Below are 14,617 nucleotides of genomic sequence, written 5' to 3' on the forward strand. Positions count from 1 at the left end.
ATTCTTAAAATTAGAGCACCCGCATCTCTGCACTGAGCATTGCTTTAGACGTTCCTCTGCCTCAATACTATGTGACAGTGGTGCAGACTTTTCAGGCTGGAAATTGACTGCTGTAGCAGGTTATATCTTGGGGCAAAATACCACTAAACCTTGTCAAAGTTCTTCCTTCAGCACCACCGCGTCTTCTTCTATCATAGAATTTACAGAGGTCCAAAAAGATTTAAATATAAATTTATCAAAATGCTATAGATACAGCAGATCATTATTTATCAATACCTTCCTTTAATTTCAGTAATTGTACTATTTCGAATATTAATGTTTACAATAATAAAACTAGCACTAAGGAAAATTAAACTTTGAATAAAGTTAATAAAAGCTGAAAAGATTGTTGTTTAAGCTGGATTTATAGTTTGACGGACTGTAGACGTAGACGCACTGCAGACGTAACAAACGGACTATAAATTTTATTTCAATTTATAAATCGACGGAGTGGAATTTTTTCGCATGAATAGAAACAGTGGCTAGAGTTGGTGACCATGATACTATAATATTCTTTTATTATTTATTATTATTTTATAAATTCTTAACGTTCATTGTAACAAATAATCAACAAAATCAAAATTCGATTATCTTGATAAACAACTTTACAAAATGGTGGGCGGGACAGACAGTTCACTTTTGTTGACAGCTCAAAATTCTTCCTTTTGATTGGCCAGACGCAAGTAACGCACTGTAAAAGATGAAAGTTGGCCAACTCTTCCGTTGCAGCGCGTTTCACTTACGATCCGTCATGCGTTTACGTTCAATTATAAATAAGAGTACACAAAATTCTATGTTGATCTTTTTCCAGTGCGTCTACGTTTACAGTGCGTCAAACTATAAATCCAGCTTTATCGTTAAGTAAATAAAAATTTAAACTAATATATCTTTAATTCTGAAAAGTGCGGCCGACGGAAAAGTTTTGTAACGAACTCGTGAAATAAAATGGCGATTAACAATCTCGAACATAACGCGCTCGCTCCGCTCACGCGTTAAAATATCTCAATTGTTAATCGCCCTTAATACACTTGTTGGTTAAATAACTGACGTTTAACAAACGTCAAAGCTTTACGAAAATAAAATAGAATCAAGTTAAACAGAATTATGTAGAATTAAATAATTTTTTAAGCGTTTTGTGGTGGGGAAGAATAGTTCGGCGGATGGTGACGTATGATACATCATTCGAAAGGAGAGGAGGTATAGTCGGTTTGCTATTCCCAGTCCGAACTGTCTAGTGAATTTAGTAATTTTTTTTTCGAAGTTAGTAACTTTTTGACAGACTAAAAGTGGCTGGAAATTACTATACAACCAAGCACACGTACTCATAGCCAATATTAGTAGAAAACATACTAAATAGTAAAAAATAGAACTTTACGAATTACCAACTATCAATATTTATTTATCTGCACCATATAATAAATACTTATGTTAAATTATAACAACTGAAACATATTTTTTAAATATATACTACCCAAAATTTTATGGGTTTAGTATAATCTTCCACTATTTATACTAATTCTTCTTTTTTTAATGAAAGAAGTCTGTAATAAAAGTTTATTTAAGTTGTTAATACTGTGACCTAGGAACTTTTGTGTTGTAGGTTTCCAGCTATAGATCTGTCAAAATAGGCCCGAGCTAAGCGAATGGACCTTAGCGAATATGTTGTATTTGGTCTGATTGAGGCGTGTGATTTGTTAAATGAAAGGGAAATATATCACAAATATATTAAGATAGAAAAAACAAACTAAACAAACACTAGCCAAGGGGCATTACACATTGTCTTCATTAATAATGAACGTATAGTTACATACCCTATGCATAAAAATAGTTTAACTGAAAGACAAATTTTGATTTATTGACTTAAAGAAGGCCTCTGGCTGAGTAAAAAAAATACAATTGAATGAAACCTAACATGCGACATAGCAAATGAAAGGGAAGGATAACACGAATATATTCAGATAGAAAAAATAAACAAGGCGACTACCAAAAGGGCACTAGACAGTATCTTCCATATTTTTGAACGTATAGTTTTGATTTTGTAGTGTAAATTTTGATTTATTGACTTATAAATAATCGAATCCTAACATGATAAAAAAAAACAAACAAGGCAACTTCTAAAAGGACAAAGGTATCTTCATTATTAATGAATATATTATAGCGACATAGGAGATATCATAGGGCACTATAGATAAAAATAGATTTACCATTAGGCAAATTTTGATTTTTTGACTTACAGAAGGCCTCAGGCTGAGGATAAAATAAACAACTAAGCAAATCCTAATATGCGACATAGCAAATAAAAGGAGAGAATATAACGAATATATTTAGATAGAAAAAACAAACAAAGAGACTTCCAAAATGGCATTACATATAGTCTTCGTTATTATTGAATGTATAGCGACATATCATATGACACTATGGATGATAATAGACATATTTGCTTTATATATAAAGCATAAGGTAAATTTGCTTTATTGACCTGAAAAGGGCGTCTGACTATTTACAAAATAGTGAACTAGCCAGATACTAGCATATGACACATCAAATCAAACGACATGAGTTCACCATCTCATACTTTATATTTACTTGGATTATATGCAAAAAGTTTATTATTTTAAAAATTTAATGGCTGTAGATGACAATTGATTGGATCCCCCGTCTCATGCGACGGTCAAATTTATTAGTTTAAATATACCTACCATAGTATATACCCCCCATAGTAAGGTAAGTGCCGGAGAAAAAGTGGGGAGAGAGTTTCTAGCGCCAAATAAGTTCGGAATCGGGAACTAAAAATTTAGCGGCAAATTCAAAATGTAGGTTCTGAATTTAAGGCGGGAAATTCAAAAAGGATATACTGAATTTTAGGCGGGAAATTCAAAAAATAAATTTCTGAATTTTAGGCGGGAAATTCAAAATGTTCTGAATATTATATAGAAAACAAATATAGTCATAAAATAATAAATAAAAACTTATTCTATGCCAAAATATATTCTCTGTCCAAAAATGTAGTATACACTTATGCAATTTTGTATACCATAAATGTATAACATATCAGATAGAGACATATGTTTTGGCACAGGAAAAGTTTTTATTTATTATTTTGTGACTATATCTGTTTTCCATTACATTAAAACATCAACATAAAAAACAGATATTCTTAAAAATTTATTTATTTCTGTAATTTATAAAATTTGAGGAATCACAGAGATATAATAAATTATAAAGATCGTCATCACTGCCATTGTGGTGGTCTTCACCTGTATCCACGAAACTAGGCTCCATTCTGAACTTAACCATCTATTCACTGCAACCTGCAAAATGATATATGGAATTACACACAAGCAGCAACCGAAATAAGTAAGCCCTACCTGCGGAGACTTGCATACCCATATGGATATTCAGGCATACAATTCATTGAGGTGAGAAAGATTGGTCCTAGTAAATTAGGGACCACTCCTTCGAGCCCCAATGCTCCCCAGGCTTTCCTCACCCTCCCCCCCATACCACGCTGATGTGCTATGGGAGGCTAGTTTCATCTATATATTTACTGAATAGTGCAGAGCAGCATGAGGCTCTTTAGTCTTGCTATGCTATTTGTATGTTTGTGTATATATATATATATATATATATATATATATATATATATATATATATATATATATATATATGTGTGTGTGTGTGTGTGTGTATATGTTAGAGATTTATTATGTATCTAATGTATTTTACACACAAACATATATAAATAAAAAATAAACTATGTTTATGAGTAAAATATGTGCCCATGTATAATTAAAGTAAAATATGTACCTATGTACTACAATGGCGAGTGAAATATCTCATTCATTTACAATTAAAATGTTTTGAAAACCTTTGTAAACAAAGAGTAAGTAACATTCTTTCCAGAACTTACATCAAAGGAGAATTTTTAAATACACAGTGTTCACAAATTATATGCAATTTCTTTGAATTTCATGAATTTGTAACTAAGTATAATTAAAGTAAAATATGTAACTAAGTATGTATAATAAAAGGAAAATATGTGATTATGTATAATTAAAGTAAAATATGTAACTATGTACTACAATGGGGAGCCAGACAAGGACATAGCATTTCTCCCAAACTGTTCACCCTTGTTCTATAAGACAAGGTAGATACAGATGAAAGCAATTGTGAAAGACCTAGATTCAGGAGCAGATGGAAAATGTTTGATGATGAAGATATATGTAAAACAATAAAAAGAATTTTAAAGATTCCAAATGAGTCCAGTAAATAGAAAACACAATTTTATTTGTTTACAACAAAATGGAAATATGAAACTGTAAACAAGAATGAATAACATACAAATTGTACAGTTTTATACTGGAAATAATTTAATTACACTTATGACCTGTACTTACAAAATTGTTTTCTCCTACTTTCATATTTTCTGTGAGCTACTAATTTCATAGGATCTATCATAGTGTAGTCTGGTTTATTTTTAAGTAAGTTAATAAACTTCTGGTCTCTGCCATTTACAATTGCATTTACACTTTTACACCACATATACAGAGAAAGTCTAACAATAAATTTACATATATTTATACCTGTATTTGAATGGATTTTACAGTTGAATGGTGAAAAATTTAAACAATTCAATTTCAATGAAATCTGTATCCTCTTTCTTTACTCTAAATAACATATTATATTTACATTGCTCACAGGAAACCTTCAATACTTTCTTTGCTACATATCCTGCAACATAGGTTACAGTACACCTTCCCACCTGAGTTCTCATAACATTTGAAACTGAAAGAGGAAGTGCAACATTCACTTCAGGTGCCAAAGGTTTACAACCTGGTAATACCTCACCTGTTAAAAAAAACCTAATGCATCTATCTAATGCTCCCTCACTAACATCATTTTCACAATTGCTTTCAGGTGAATGAAAAGATATAAAATTATTTATAAGCAAAGCTTTGAAAGTGGTTATAGCATCTGGCACACTTACTGAATGAAAAATGTAAAGACATATTTTTATAATATATTACCAAAGAATATAGAATATTTGATATTACCATGTACATCAATAAACCTTATAGTTTGAGTTTCTTCTTCAATATCTGCTGCATTCTGAGAGCCTGAAATTTAAATACAATATTTTAACAGAACATAACCAATAAATAAATCTGTTGGACTAATAAATAAACAAGTACTAGATATCTTGATCTTTATCATCATCAGAAATGAACCCAAATAATATGTTGCCCAGAAGGCCCATCAAAATTTATAATAATTAACTACAATTAATATTCATAATACTTATATTAAAAATCAAAGTCATATTTGCGGAATACAATTAAGTACAATTAGATTTATAAGTTTTGATGATTTTAAAATATATAAGTAAGATTCATATGATAGGATTAACATTAATTTAAACAATAACAGTTTAAACAGACAAAATATTATTTAATTTAAGTTTGCTAACAAACATTTGCTATGAGGTACAGTGCTTACCTATTGCTGGTAAAAATCCACTTTATCTTCGTCTGTAAAATGTCTAGAGCAAACACGAAATTTATTGTAAACAGTAAGAGGTGTATAATTGTTTAATACTCCTCTCTTAATTACTTTCAACCATTCCAACGTGTCCATTTCATTTTTCGGATTTGGAAAACGAAATCTACTGCTTGTGTGGTCCTTACAACCAGGAACACAACATGGTTGGCTTTTTCTTTTCTTTTATTTTGTTCCATTTTAACGATCAACAATCATCAACAATCAATAAGATGATTACAACAAAGACAAAACAAAACAAAATTCAACTTGCAATATTTCAATGGCGTACAATACAAATAATACAATACCAACAGACCAACACAACACCAACCTTCATTCTTCAACTTCAATCTTCAATTCTTCCACGGCACATGCGTCTCATACCCCCACCTAGAGTGACTGTAGCGCCGCCGCCATTACGTACGACTGGAATCGTCCAAACAAACTTCCCCGCTGCCCTATCTCTCTTGCACTACTATTTCTTTTTATGTACTATGATACCTACCGTATATAATAGTGGCGGCTGGTGATAATTTTGTTTAGGGGACGCTGATACGAGAATACAAAAAATAAATACGGTTGTGTCTATGGTTCTTTACCCGTGCATCATAATTCAAAGCGTACGAAATAAGTGGAAAATTTACTCCAGGCAACAGCAAGTGAAGGAAAGTGGCTACTGCTCCGAACACGGATATTATAAAATTTGTCGTTACCAAATAAATAAAATGTTTAGTTTTGCTTTAAAATTTTTTTGCAGAATTACAGCTACATTTGAAGTAGCTTAATAGATTCTTTTAATACCATTAGTGATTAATAAATAAATAAACAATTTATAAAAAAATATAATTAAATATACAATAATATTTACAGTGTGTTGATGTAACAGTAAAATTATTTAAAGAATAAAAATTATTTAGCTCAAATAATATTGTTCCAAGATTTTGAATGTATGTTTTCCGTTTCTCATATTTCATTTTCATCACCTTCATAATCTGAACTGTTATCTCCAATGTTAATTATTACAGGTTCAATATTAATATTACACATATTTGCTTCTCTAATAAACCACTGTTCAATTAATTTATTAGATGTTCTACACACTTTGCCCAGACGACATCGTTACACTCTTACATTGCTTCCTTTCGCTCTAAACTTTTCTATTTGATGGACGTCTCTAAATAGACTCAGAACAGGCATGTAACGATGTAGGTCAAACTTAAAATATGGGGCTATACAGAGTAAAGTGTGACTGTGGCGAAGTGCAAAATCCTGAACATCTATTGGTTTGTACAGACTGGACTCAGGCATGCACTCACCTTGACCTAATACCAGCTAATAACAGGGCCATCCAAGATGCAAAACATTGGCCTCAATACGCCCATGGAGCTTGTTTAAAACATTGATTGTTAACTGGGCACCCAATTTAAGTTTATTATACTTTATTACAATAACTTTCTTATATAATTTAGCAATCTATAAGAAAGTTAACATCAACAGAAAAGAATTCAAGGCAACCAGAAGATAATGCAGAGTCAGAATGGCGACCTATTAACAATAAGGAAATATGTATTGAATAGATGGGTGGAATACTTTAACCAGGCACTTATTATAGAGGAAGAAGAAAATCTGGAAGACAAACGAGATGAGGTAAGGGGAACAGACGAGAGGGAAGAGGAGCCACCAATGATTCTTAAAGTTAAAGATGCATTTAAAAAACTAGCCAGAAACAAATGACCAAAGGAGATATCTTTGAATGCTCGAACCATAGAGGAATTACGCTTCTAAATGCAGCGTATAAAATATTTTCCACAGTACTTACTATGTCATTGTATGGCACCATATACAGAATAAATAGTAGGAAAATACCACCAGGCTGGTTTCAGAGGTGGTAAATCGACAATTCATCAGATTGCAACCCTGAAACAAATTTTGGAAAAACCATTGGAATATGGCATTGATACTCATCACATATTTATAGACTATAAAGCAGCCTACGACTCTGTGAATAGAAGAGAAATGTTCAAAGCAACACAAATCACAACCACTGGTTCAATATATAATAAATCCTTGCAAATCCTGGCCTATGCTGATGATATCAATATTGTTGGGAGAACGAAAATGCTGTAAGAGGCGTATGAAGCATTAAAAGAATCAGCTACAAAAATGGGTTTAATAATAAACACTAACAAAATGAAGTATACGAAAATAAGCACACAACTACAAATACTACGACCACTTGTTATAGAAAACGACGTCATCGAAGCCGTGAACGAATTTGTATACCTGGGGACACCCCTTAACACTGAAAATAATACTACCACAGAGATAAACCGCAGAATTTGCACGGCCAAAAGATGCTATTTTGGGCTCAATCTACTCCTTAAATCCACAGTTATATCGAGAAATACAAAAATAAAACTCTATAAAACAATAATACGACCAGTCCTAACATATGGTTCAGAGACCTGGACTCTAACAAAAAATAATGCAAACATGTTAAGATGTTTCGAAAGAAAAATACTAAGGCGAATTTATGGAGCAGTGAGTGACAATGGAGTGTGGAGAAGACAATACAACTTCGAACTTTATAGAATATTCCAGGAACCTGATATTCTAAAACATATTAAGCTAGGACGTCTGAGGTGGATAGGGCATGTAGTGAGGATAGAACAAAATGACCCAGCTAGAAAAAATATTCTTGATAGACCCATTGGTAAGAGAAGAAGAGGAAGACCTAGAACAAGTTTCCTTGATAACATTGATGAAGACATGAGAAATATGGGAATACATGCTTGGCGGAAAAAGGTGATGGATAGGGACGACTGGAGAGAAATTCTTGAGGAGGCTAGGACCCACATAGGGTTCTAAAGCCAGAATGTTTATGAATAATCATCTTTTATTTTTTATGAACTCTACCAATATATTCTTCTTTTACACTCAACTTGTTTCTGCAAGATGTGTTAATTCATGCTTCCTTAAAGTAGATTCATGTTTCAACTTTTTACTGCAAATATTACATTCAATTTTTTTTCTTTGACATGCTTAGTTCTTTTATGTCTTAACAGAGCATTTGGCTGCCTAAATGACTTATGACAAATACTGCACACATATGGTTTTGTGTTTGTATGGATGTAAAGATGGTGTTTTAGAGAGTTTTTCACTGTAAATTGTTCGCCACAAATACCACACAAAAACCGTTTAGATTTTTCATGAACTACATTCTTGTGTCGTCTTAAGTTAGATTTAATAGAAAAATATTTATTACATATTTTACAAACATATCGTTTGTCATTTTTGCTACATATACTGCTATGTTTAATAGATAACACATGAGAATCATCTGTCACAGTTTCAGTCTCAAAAATATGGGAGCCATTGCAATTTATATATGATATCTCTGAATATTGATCATTCAAATATTTCGATGATAATTTATTACAACTGGAAGTTTGTCTGTGATGTTCAGTTTCCTGTATGTGTTGATCAGTTTTATTGCAGTAAGTTTTGTCTTCTATCAAATCCTCATTTAAATCATTATCAGGCTGGGATTTATGATCATTTAAGTTCTGTTCTATTATTATTTCAATCTGATTTTTATTACTTTCTAATAAAATATTGTCTTGCTCATTCTTGAAAGCCAAATTATTTTTATGCTCTAAATTCTCACTTTCTCGGTGTACTGCTTGATAGTGATTCTGCTGGTATATCTCTTTAAATATTTCTGCACTCCGTCTCAACTTCTTAATGAACAAATTTACCAATTTCAACTCATCCGAGCAAATCTGGCAAATGTTGGAGGAGTATGAAACATCTTCCTAAAATATAGTGTTTATTAGAATTTGTATGTAGAACTGACAAATATGGAATAAAATAATACTAATGTTTTAAATTTATTATTAAACATGTCTAATCTCCAATATGATAATTATGGCGTATGGGAAATTAAAATCAATTCTTTTGTACATTTTTCGTTAACCCCAGAGGGACAGCGCATGGCTCCTGCCTACACAGACCATGTGAAATATTTTCCCACTAGAAGTTTATTTTAAAACTCACGGTAGAACGCCTCTTTGTATTTGAAATGAATTTATTTGACAAACTTTCTAACAAAATTGTGAATAATTAAATTAAATTAAAACATATGAAATACAGCAACTGCTTAATTTTATTTATAATTTACACAAAAGTATTCTTTTGCTACTTTGGTACATTCCAAACAATGGTACATTGCAATATGTTTATTTTATTACATTTAAATGTAATTTCCCAAAGGCCTTGCGAAAGCACTCACAGGAAGTTATCTTTAGAAAATTTTTGGGGTGCACAAACGGTTTTGGCAGTTATCTGGAAAGCTTGAAAATAAAATCTCTTCTGCGGATGTTTCTTCTTGTTATTACTTTCCACAAGACCTATGCATTAATTTTTTTTAGAAGATTTTTTAATTTTTGTTGATTTTCATATCAGAATGCAAACAGATCCGAACATACATTTCATTTTTCCTCCATTAGCGAGTAGCTGTCATATTTGAGTACTTTTAACTCTGTTAAATAATGGAGAATGGAGAAATACAACCATTGCATTGGTGAAAACTTTCATAAAGAAAATAAGTGACTTCATGTAATAAAGTCACTTATTTTCATGTAGTTTACTCAGTACATGAACTCAAATAGAGAAAATACTATTTTAAATGTAACTATTAAGATAATAAATATTGGTAAAAACTGAAATTATTTATTGGTAAAGAAAAGTTGACAAAAGGTCAAATTAAGTGAGTATTAACAGTATTATCCAAATATAATATTCCATATTTAAAAATTGATACAAAAGCAAATAACCTTAAACACCTAATTTTTTACCTGTATTTTAAAGCATAATTGCAGCATTATTAAAATCTCGTAATGGTTATTATCGCTTAAAGGTGTTACATCACAATGTAACAAACATATTCTACAAATTTTATTAACGTCTACTTTTTTAATATTTGTTGTTAATAATGCCATTTGTTTATATGTTTTAATCACAGATCACAAAACAAAAACAATAACGAATAACCTCACTCTTGACACTCTTCTGTCTGGTAATCGCCTTGTCTTAGACTCTTTACTTGTCTAAGCAAACGCCTTGTCAACGAACAACTTGTGGTAATCGCTTCTTCTTTTCATGTCCCAGTTGTACATGTGCCTAACCAAGATCATTTTATCTTTTGTAAGTTTTTTGTGCTTTTCTATTCTGCTATTTTTTATTGATTTTGTCTTGCCAGCCTTTTATACGATTTTGTTTATTGTTGTTTTTACTGTATGGTAGATAGGGATAGATTTAAAGATTAACAGGTATTATGTTTTATTTTTTAAATACTCTGTATTTGGTAAGCGTTCTGATATTTTCTGCTCTATGTACTTGTTTTTCTTGACATAATCGCATGTCCAACCTCTAAAAATTGCCACCTGAAAAAAACGTTTTGTCTTTTGTGTGAAACAACCCTGCAACTATCCTTATGGAAAACCGGCCGCGGTCAAACTATTATTCAGAAGCTACAGCCCTCTGAAGTTATTGGATTCAGGTGTTCAGTTTACGTCAACTGAATGATTATATTTATTTTTAAAAGAACATACACTTTTCTTAATGCACATTTGCACGCTGAATATAAATCTGTAGTCAAAAATAGATGCATCGTATTTTAGTCTTCAGAAAAGTCTTTGAAAAACTGAAAAACAGTGAAAGGAAATGTGCTGCTAAAGCGATAGAAGAATTATCATGTTTTCACTAACGATGCACACTTATCCAATACCACTTACCAGCATAGCTGTAGTTCCGTCTTATCTTCAGAAAACTATTAAACCACCTCTAAAAAGCTGACGAACAAACACCATTTAATTTTCAAAAAAAAAAACGCTGAATCATTATTTAAAAAATGAAAAATCGCGCCAGTGACACTTGCTGCATCGATAATACCTAAAATATCACGTTATTACATCTATATAAGGTTCTTGAACTCCTAAGTGGAGCATAAAGCTTCAGTGAAAACGCGTCATCAGGTTCTATTTTGCGCTAAGGCCTTCACCTCATTCCAAGACTTTCCTTGGCCTCTTATCTCGTCCATGATGGAACTTCTCCAAGTTTGTACTGGGCGACCCCTTTTTCTATTCCCTTGGGGATTCCACTCTAGGGCCGTCTTTGCGATACTGGAACTATTTTTTCGGAGTGACCGATCCAACCCCACTTTCTGGACTTAATTTCATTTTGTACCCTCTTTTGTTCGGTCAGGTGTAGCAGATCTTCGTTTATATGCTCACTGAATAGTGCACCAGCAATACGGTAGATATCATTTAGTTTTTTTACATGTTGCATGTTTATAGAATTGACAAAGAATTTAAAGAATGCGTAAATTTCCATTTCTTCCTTCTACAATCCATCGATTTTTCGTAACAATTCGTGAATTATTAGCATCTTCATTTGAAAGTTGCTTTTGTCCACTTGTTAAAAGTGGTGGAATTTTATGTTTGATGCATAGTAATGATAAAAATGGTATACAATCTTGATATTCTCTGTCTACCAGAACTATGTCTCCATTTTGGAACCAAACTCTTGATTAAATAATTTCCATCTCTGGTAAATTAATGTTGAAGTATTTTAGCGTCATTATTGAACGAATCAGAAAAGTATGGTCCCAAAATCGACAAAATATAGCCATCAGGTGCTACAACTAATGTTGGTTTTAAAACATGCCTACTTTTGTGCATTGGTTAAGATTGTCGAAATACTTAAAAACGGTTGCTTTTATGTAAGTAGGCATATTTTGCATTTAATAATACAATTACCTTTGGTTCATTCGGATTCGGATTGTATAAAATATAAGAGAAAGCCGTTACATATTACTGAATAAATTGATTTCTTGGTATTGCTTGGGGCCCAATGTTTTGCACAACAAACATTTGAATTAGTAATCTTCTAACACGATATACTATTATACTAATGTATTGTCTTCTGTTGTAACCAAATAAAACCATGAGAAAACTGTCACTCAAATCTTGTCTCAACTGGCATAGAAACATCAATGAATCCCTTTCGTTAATGTATCTGTGTTGACCGTTTTCGAAAACAAGATCACAATAAGTAAATAGTTCCTCGAATTGTTCTTTTCTTATTGAAGCCAAACATTAAAAGTCCTTATTATCTAAATTGTAAATATCTACAAGGAAACTGAATTCCTGTAGTTGGCTGTATACCATGAATCACAAAATTTTTTATCTAAAAAGTTCCTCTATACCTAAAAGGTATATTAATATAATAAAACCCTATCGGGCTACATCACAGAATGTTTTCGGAATAACTATTTGATCATCAGTGCTATCTGGATGCATATGTTTGAAGCCTCTGAATATCTTCTTCTTCTACGGCACTACAGCCCAAAATGAGCCTTGGCCTCCTTTATTTTTTGCCTCCACCCTTGTCTGTCTGTGGCTGCTCTTCTCCATACACGGACTCCTAAAAGTGCTTGTGCGTCGCTGCTTACTGTGTCTTCCCAGCGCTTTCTTGGCTTTCCAACTGGTCTCTTTCCCTGCATTCTGGCGTTCAGTGCTCGTTTTGGTAGCCTATCCTCTCCCATTCGTATCACATGTCCGGCCCATTGCAATCTTTGTATTCTAATGAAGTCTGACAGGGGTGTTTCCTTATACAGTTGATAGAGCTCGTTGTTATATCGAATTCTGAAGATTCCGTTTTCCCTCACAGGTCCTAGTATTCTCCTCAGTACTTTTCTTTCGAATGTGTCGAGTTTGTTTTTGGATGTTTCTTTCAGGACCCATGCTTCGCTGCCTCTGAATATATGGGTTTTAAATGTAGTTTGATTAACTTTGAGTTACATGTTTAAAAATTAAAAACTATGATGTTTAAGTGACAAAAGAAATTAATCACATGGCAACGTATGACTTTACTGGGGTTGCTAGTTCTTAGATAAAGTGTCTGTGAGGACTAGCAGCCCCAGTGGTGTCTTTGTTGCCATGTCATTAATTCCTTTTGTAACTTAAGCATCTTAGTTTTTAATTATCAAAGATTTAACTCAAAGTTAATCAAACTACATTTATAGGGTTGCTACCCATATATTTACTAGACATTTTAGCACTACAGGAAATGCGGTGGACGGGAACTGGCACTCTTGACAAAAGAACCCATTCCATATATTATAGCTACAATGAAATTCAATACATAGATGGGGTGGGATTTATTGTAAACCGAAGAACAAAAGGCTTTATTATTGACTTTAAAGCCTACATTAAAAAAAATGCTATTTGCGCTTAAAAGAAAAATTCTTTAATTAAAGTTTGATCAATGCACATGCCCCAACTGATAACAAACTAGAGAAAATAAAAGAACAGTTCTTCGAAGACCTAGAGCAAACCTACAGGAGATGTCCCAGAAATCACATTAAGATTGTATTAGGTGACATGAATGCAAGGATAGGACGAGAGCGAGTTTTCATGCCCACGATAGGAAAGTATAGCCTACACAAAATCAGTAGCGATAATGGATTACGACTGATAAACTTAGCAGCAGCACTCAATATGACAGTCGCTAGCACCTATTTTAAACACAAGAACATACACCTGGATCTCTCCTGATGGAAGAACAACGAGTCAGATTGACCACATCTTAATAGATTTAAGGCATGGAACAGACGTAATAAACTGCAGAAATGTGCAAAGCTGAGAGATGCGACAATTGCAGAACGGTACTCGGAAAACATCACCAACAAGCTAAGTAATCAAAATGTAAATAAAGAAGGCCAGACAGATATAGACTCCTACTGAACCAAATAAAAGAGGACATTGAAGCAGCAGCGAAAGAGGAAATAGAAACAGAAATTTGTGCCCGTAAAAATCATTGATTTGACGATAAATACAAGAATGCAACAAAAGAAAAAAATGAGGCCTACAGAAGGATGCTTACCCGACGAACTAGAACAACTATAGAGAATTACCGTACAAAGAGAAGAGAAGAAAAGAGGATACACAAAAAACCAAACCATCTAAATAAGGAACTT

The 14,617-nt window shown here is 32.5% G+C and overlaps 1 protein-coding gene across 4 annotated transcripts; it reads right to left on the reverse strand.

Annotated features, from left to right (window-relative positions):
• Window positions 1–3,191: 3,191 nt before the first annotated feature.
• LOC140443771 (uncharacterized) lies at window positions 3,192–10,628 on the reverse strand. Of its 4 annotated transcripts, none has more exons than XM_072535202.1 (4): window positions 10,434–10,628; window positions 5,536–9,392; window positions 5,094–5,156; window positions 3,192–3,350 (listed from the first exon to the last, which is right to left on the reverse strand). In XM_072535202.1, exons 1-2 carry the CDS (start codon window positions 10,575–10,577, stop codon window positions 8,571–8,573), a joined length of 966 nt encoding a protein of 321 aa, XP_072391303.1. In that variant the 5' UTR covers window positions 10,578–10,628; the 3' UTR covers window positions 3,192–3,350; window positions 5,094–5,156; window positions 5,536–8,570. The 4 variants fall into 4 exon arrangements, with proteins under 4 accessions (XP_072391303.1, XP_072391304.1, XP_072391305.1 ...); XM_072535203.1 differs by having other exon boundaries at window positions 5,067–5,156; XM_072535204.1 differs by lacking the exon at window positions 5,094–5,156 and having other exon boundaries at window positions 5,909–9,392.
• Window positions 10,629–14,617: the final 3,989 nt, after the last annotated feature.

Source organism: Diabrotica undecimpunctata, chromosome 6 (assembly GCF_040954645.1).
Source record: "Diabrotica undecimpunctata isolate CICGRU chromosome 6, icDiaUnde3, whole genome shotgun sequence".
Taxonomy (NCBI): Eukaryota; Metazoa; Arthropoda; class Insecta; order Coleoptera; family Chrysomelidae; genus Diabrotica; species Diabrotica undecimpunctata.

Coding starts and splice junctions, on each gene's coding strand:
- LOC140443771 (XM_072535204.1), bottom strand. CDS start 10,577: ATGGCATTATTAACAACAAATATTAAAAAAGTAGACGTTAATAAAATT. Junction 9,393..10,433: donor AATTATGCTTTAAAATACAG/GTAAAAAATTAG, acceptor ACTATATTTTAG/GAAGATGTTTCATACTCCTC.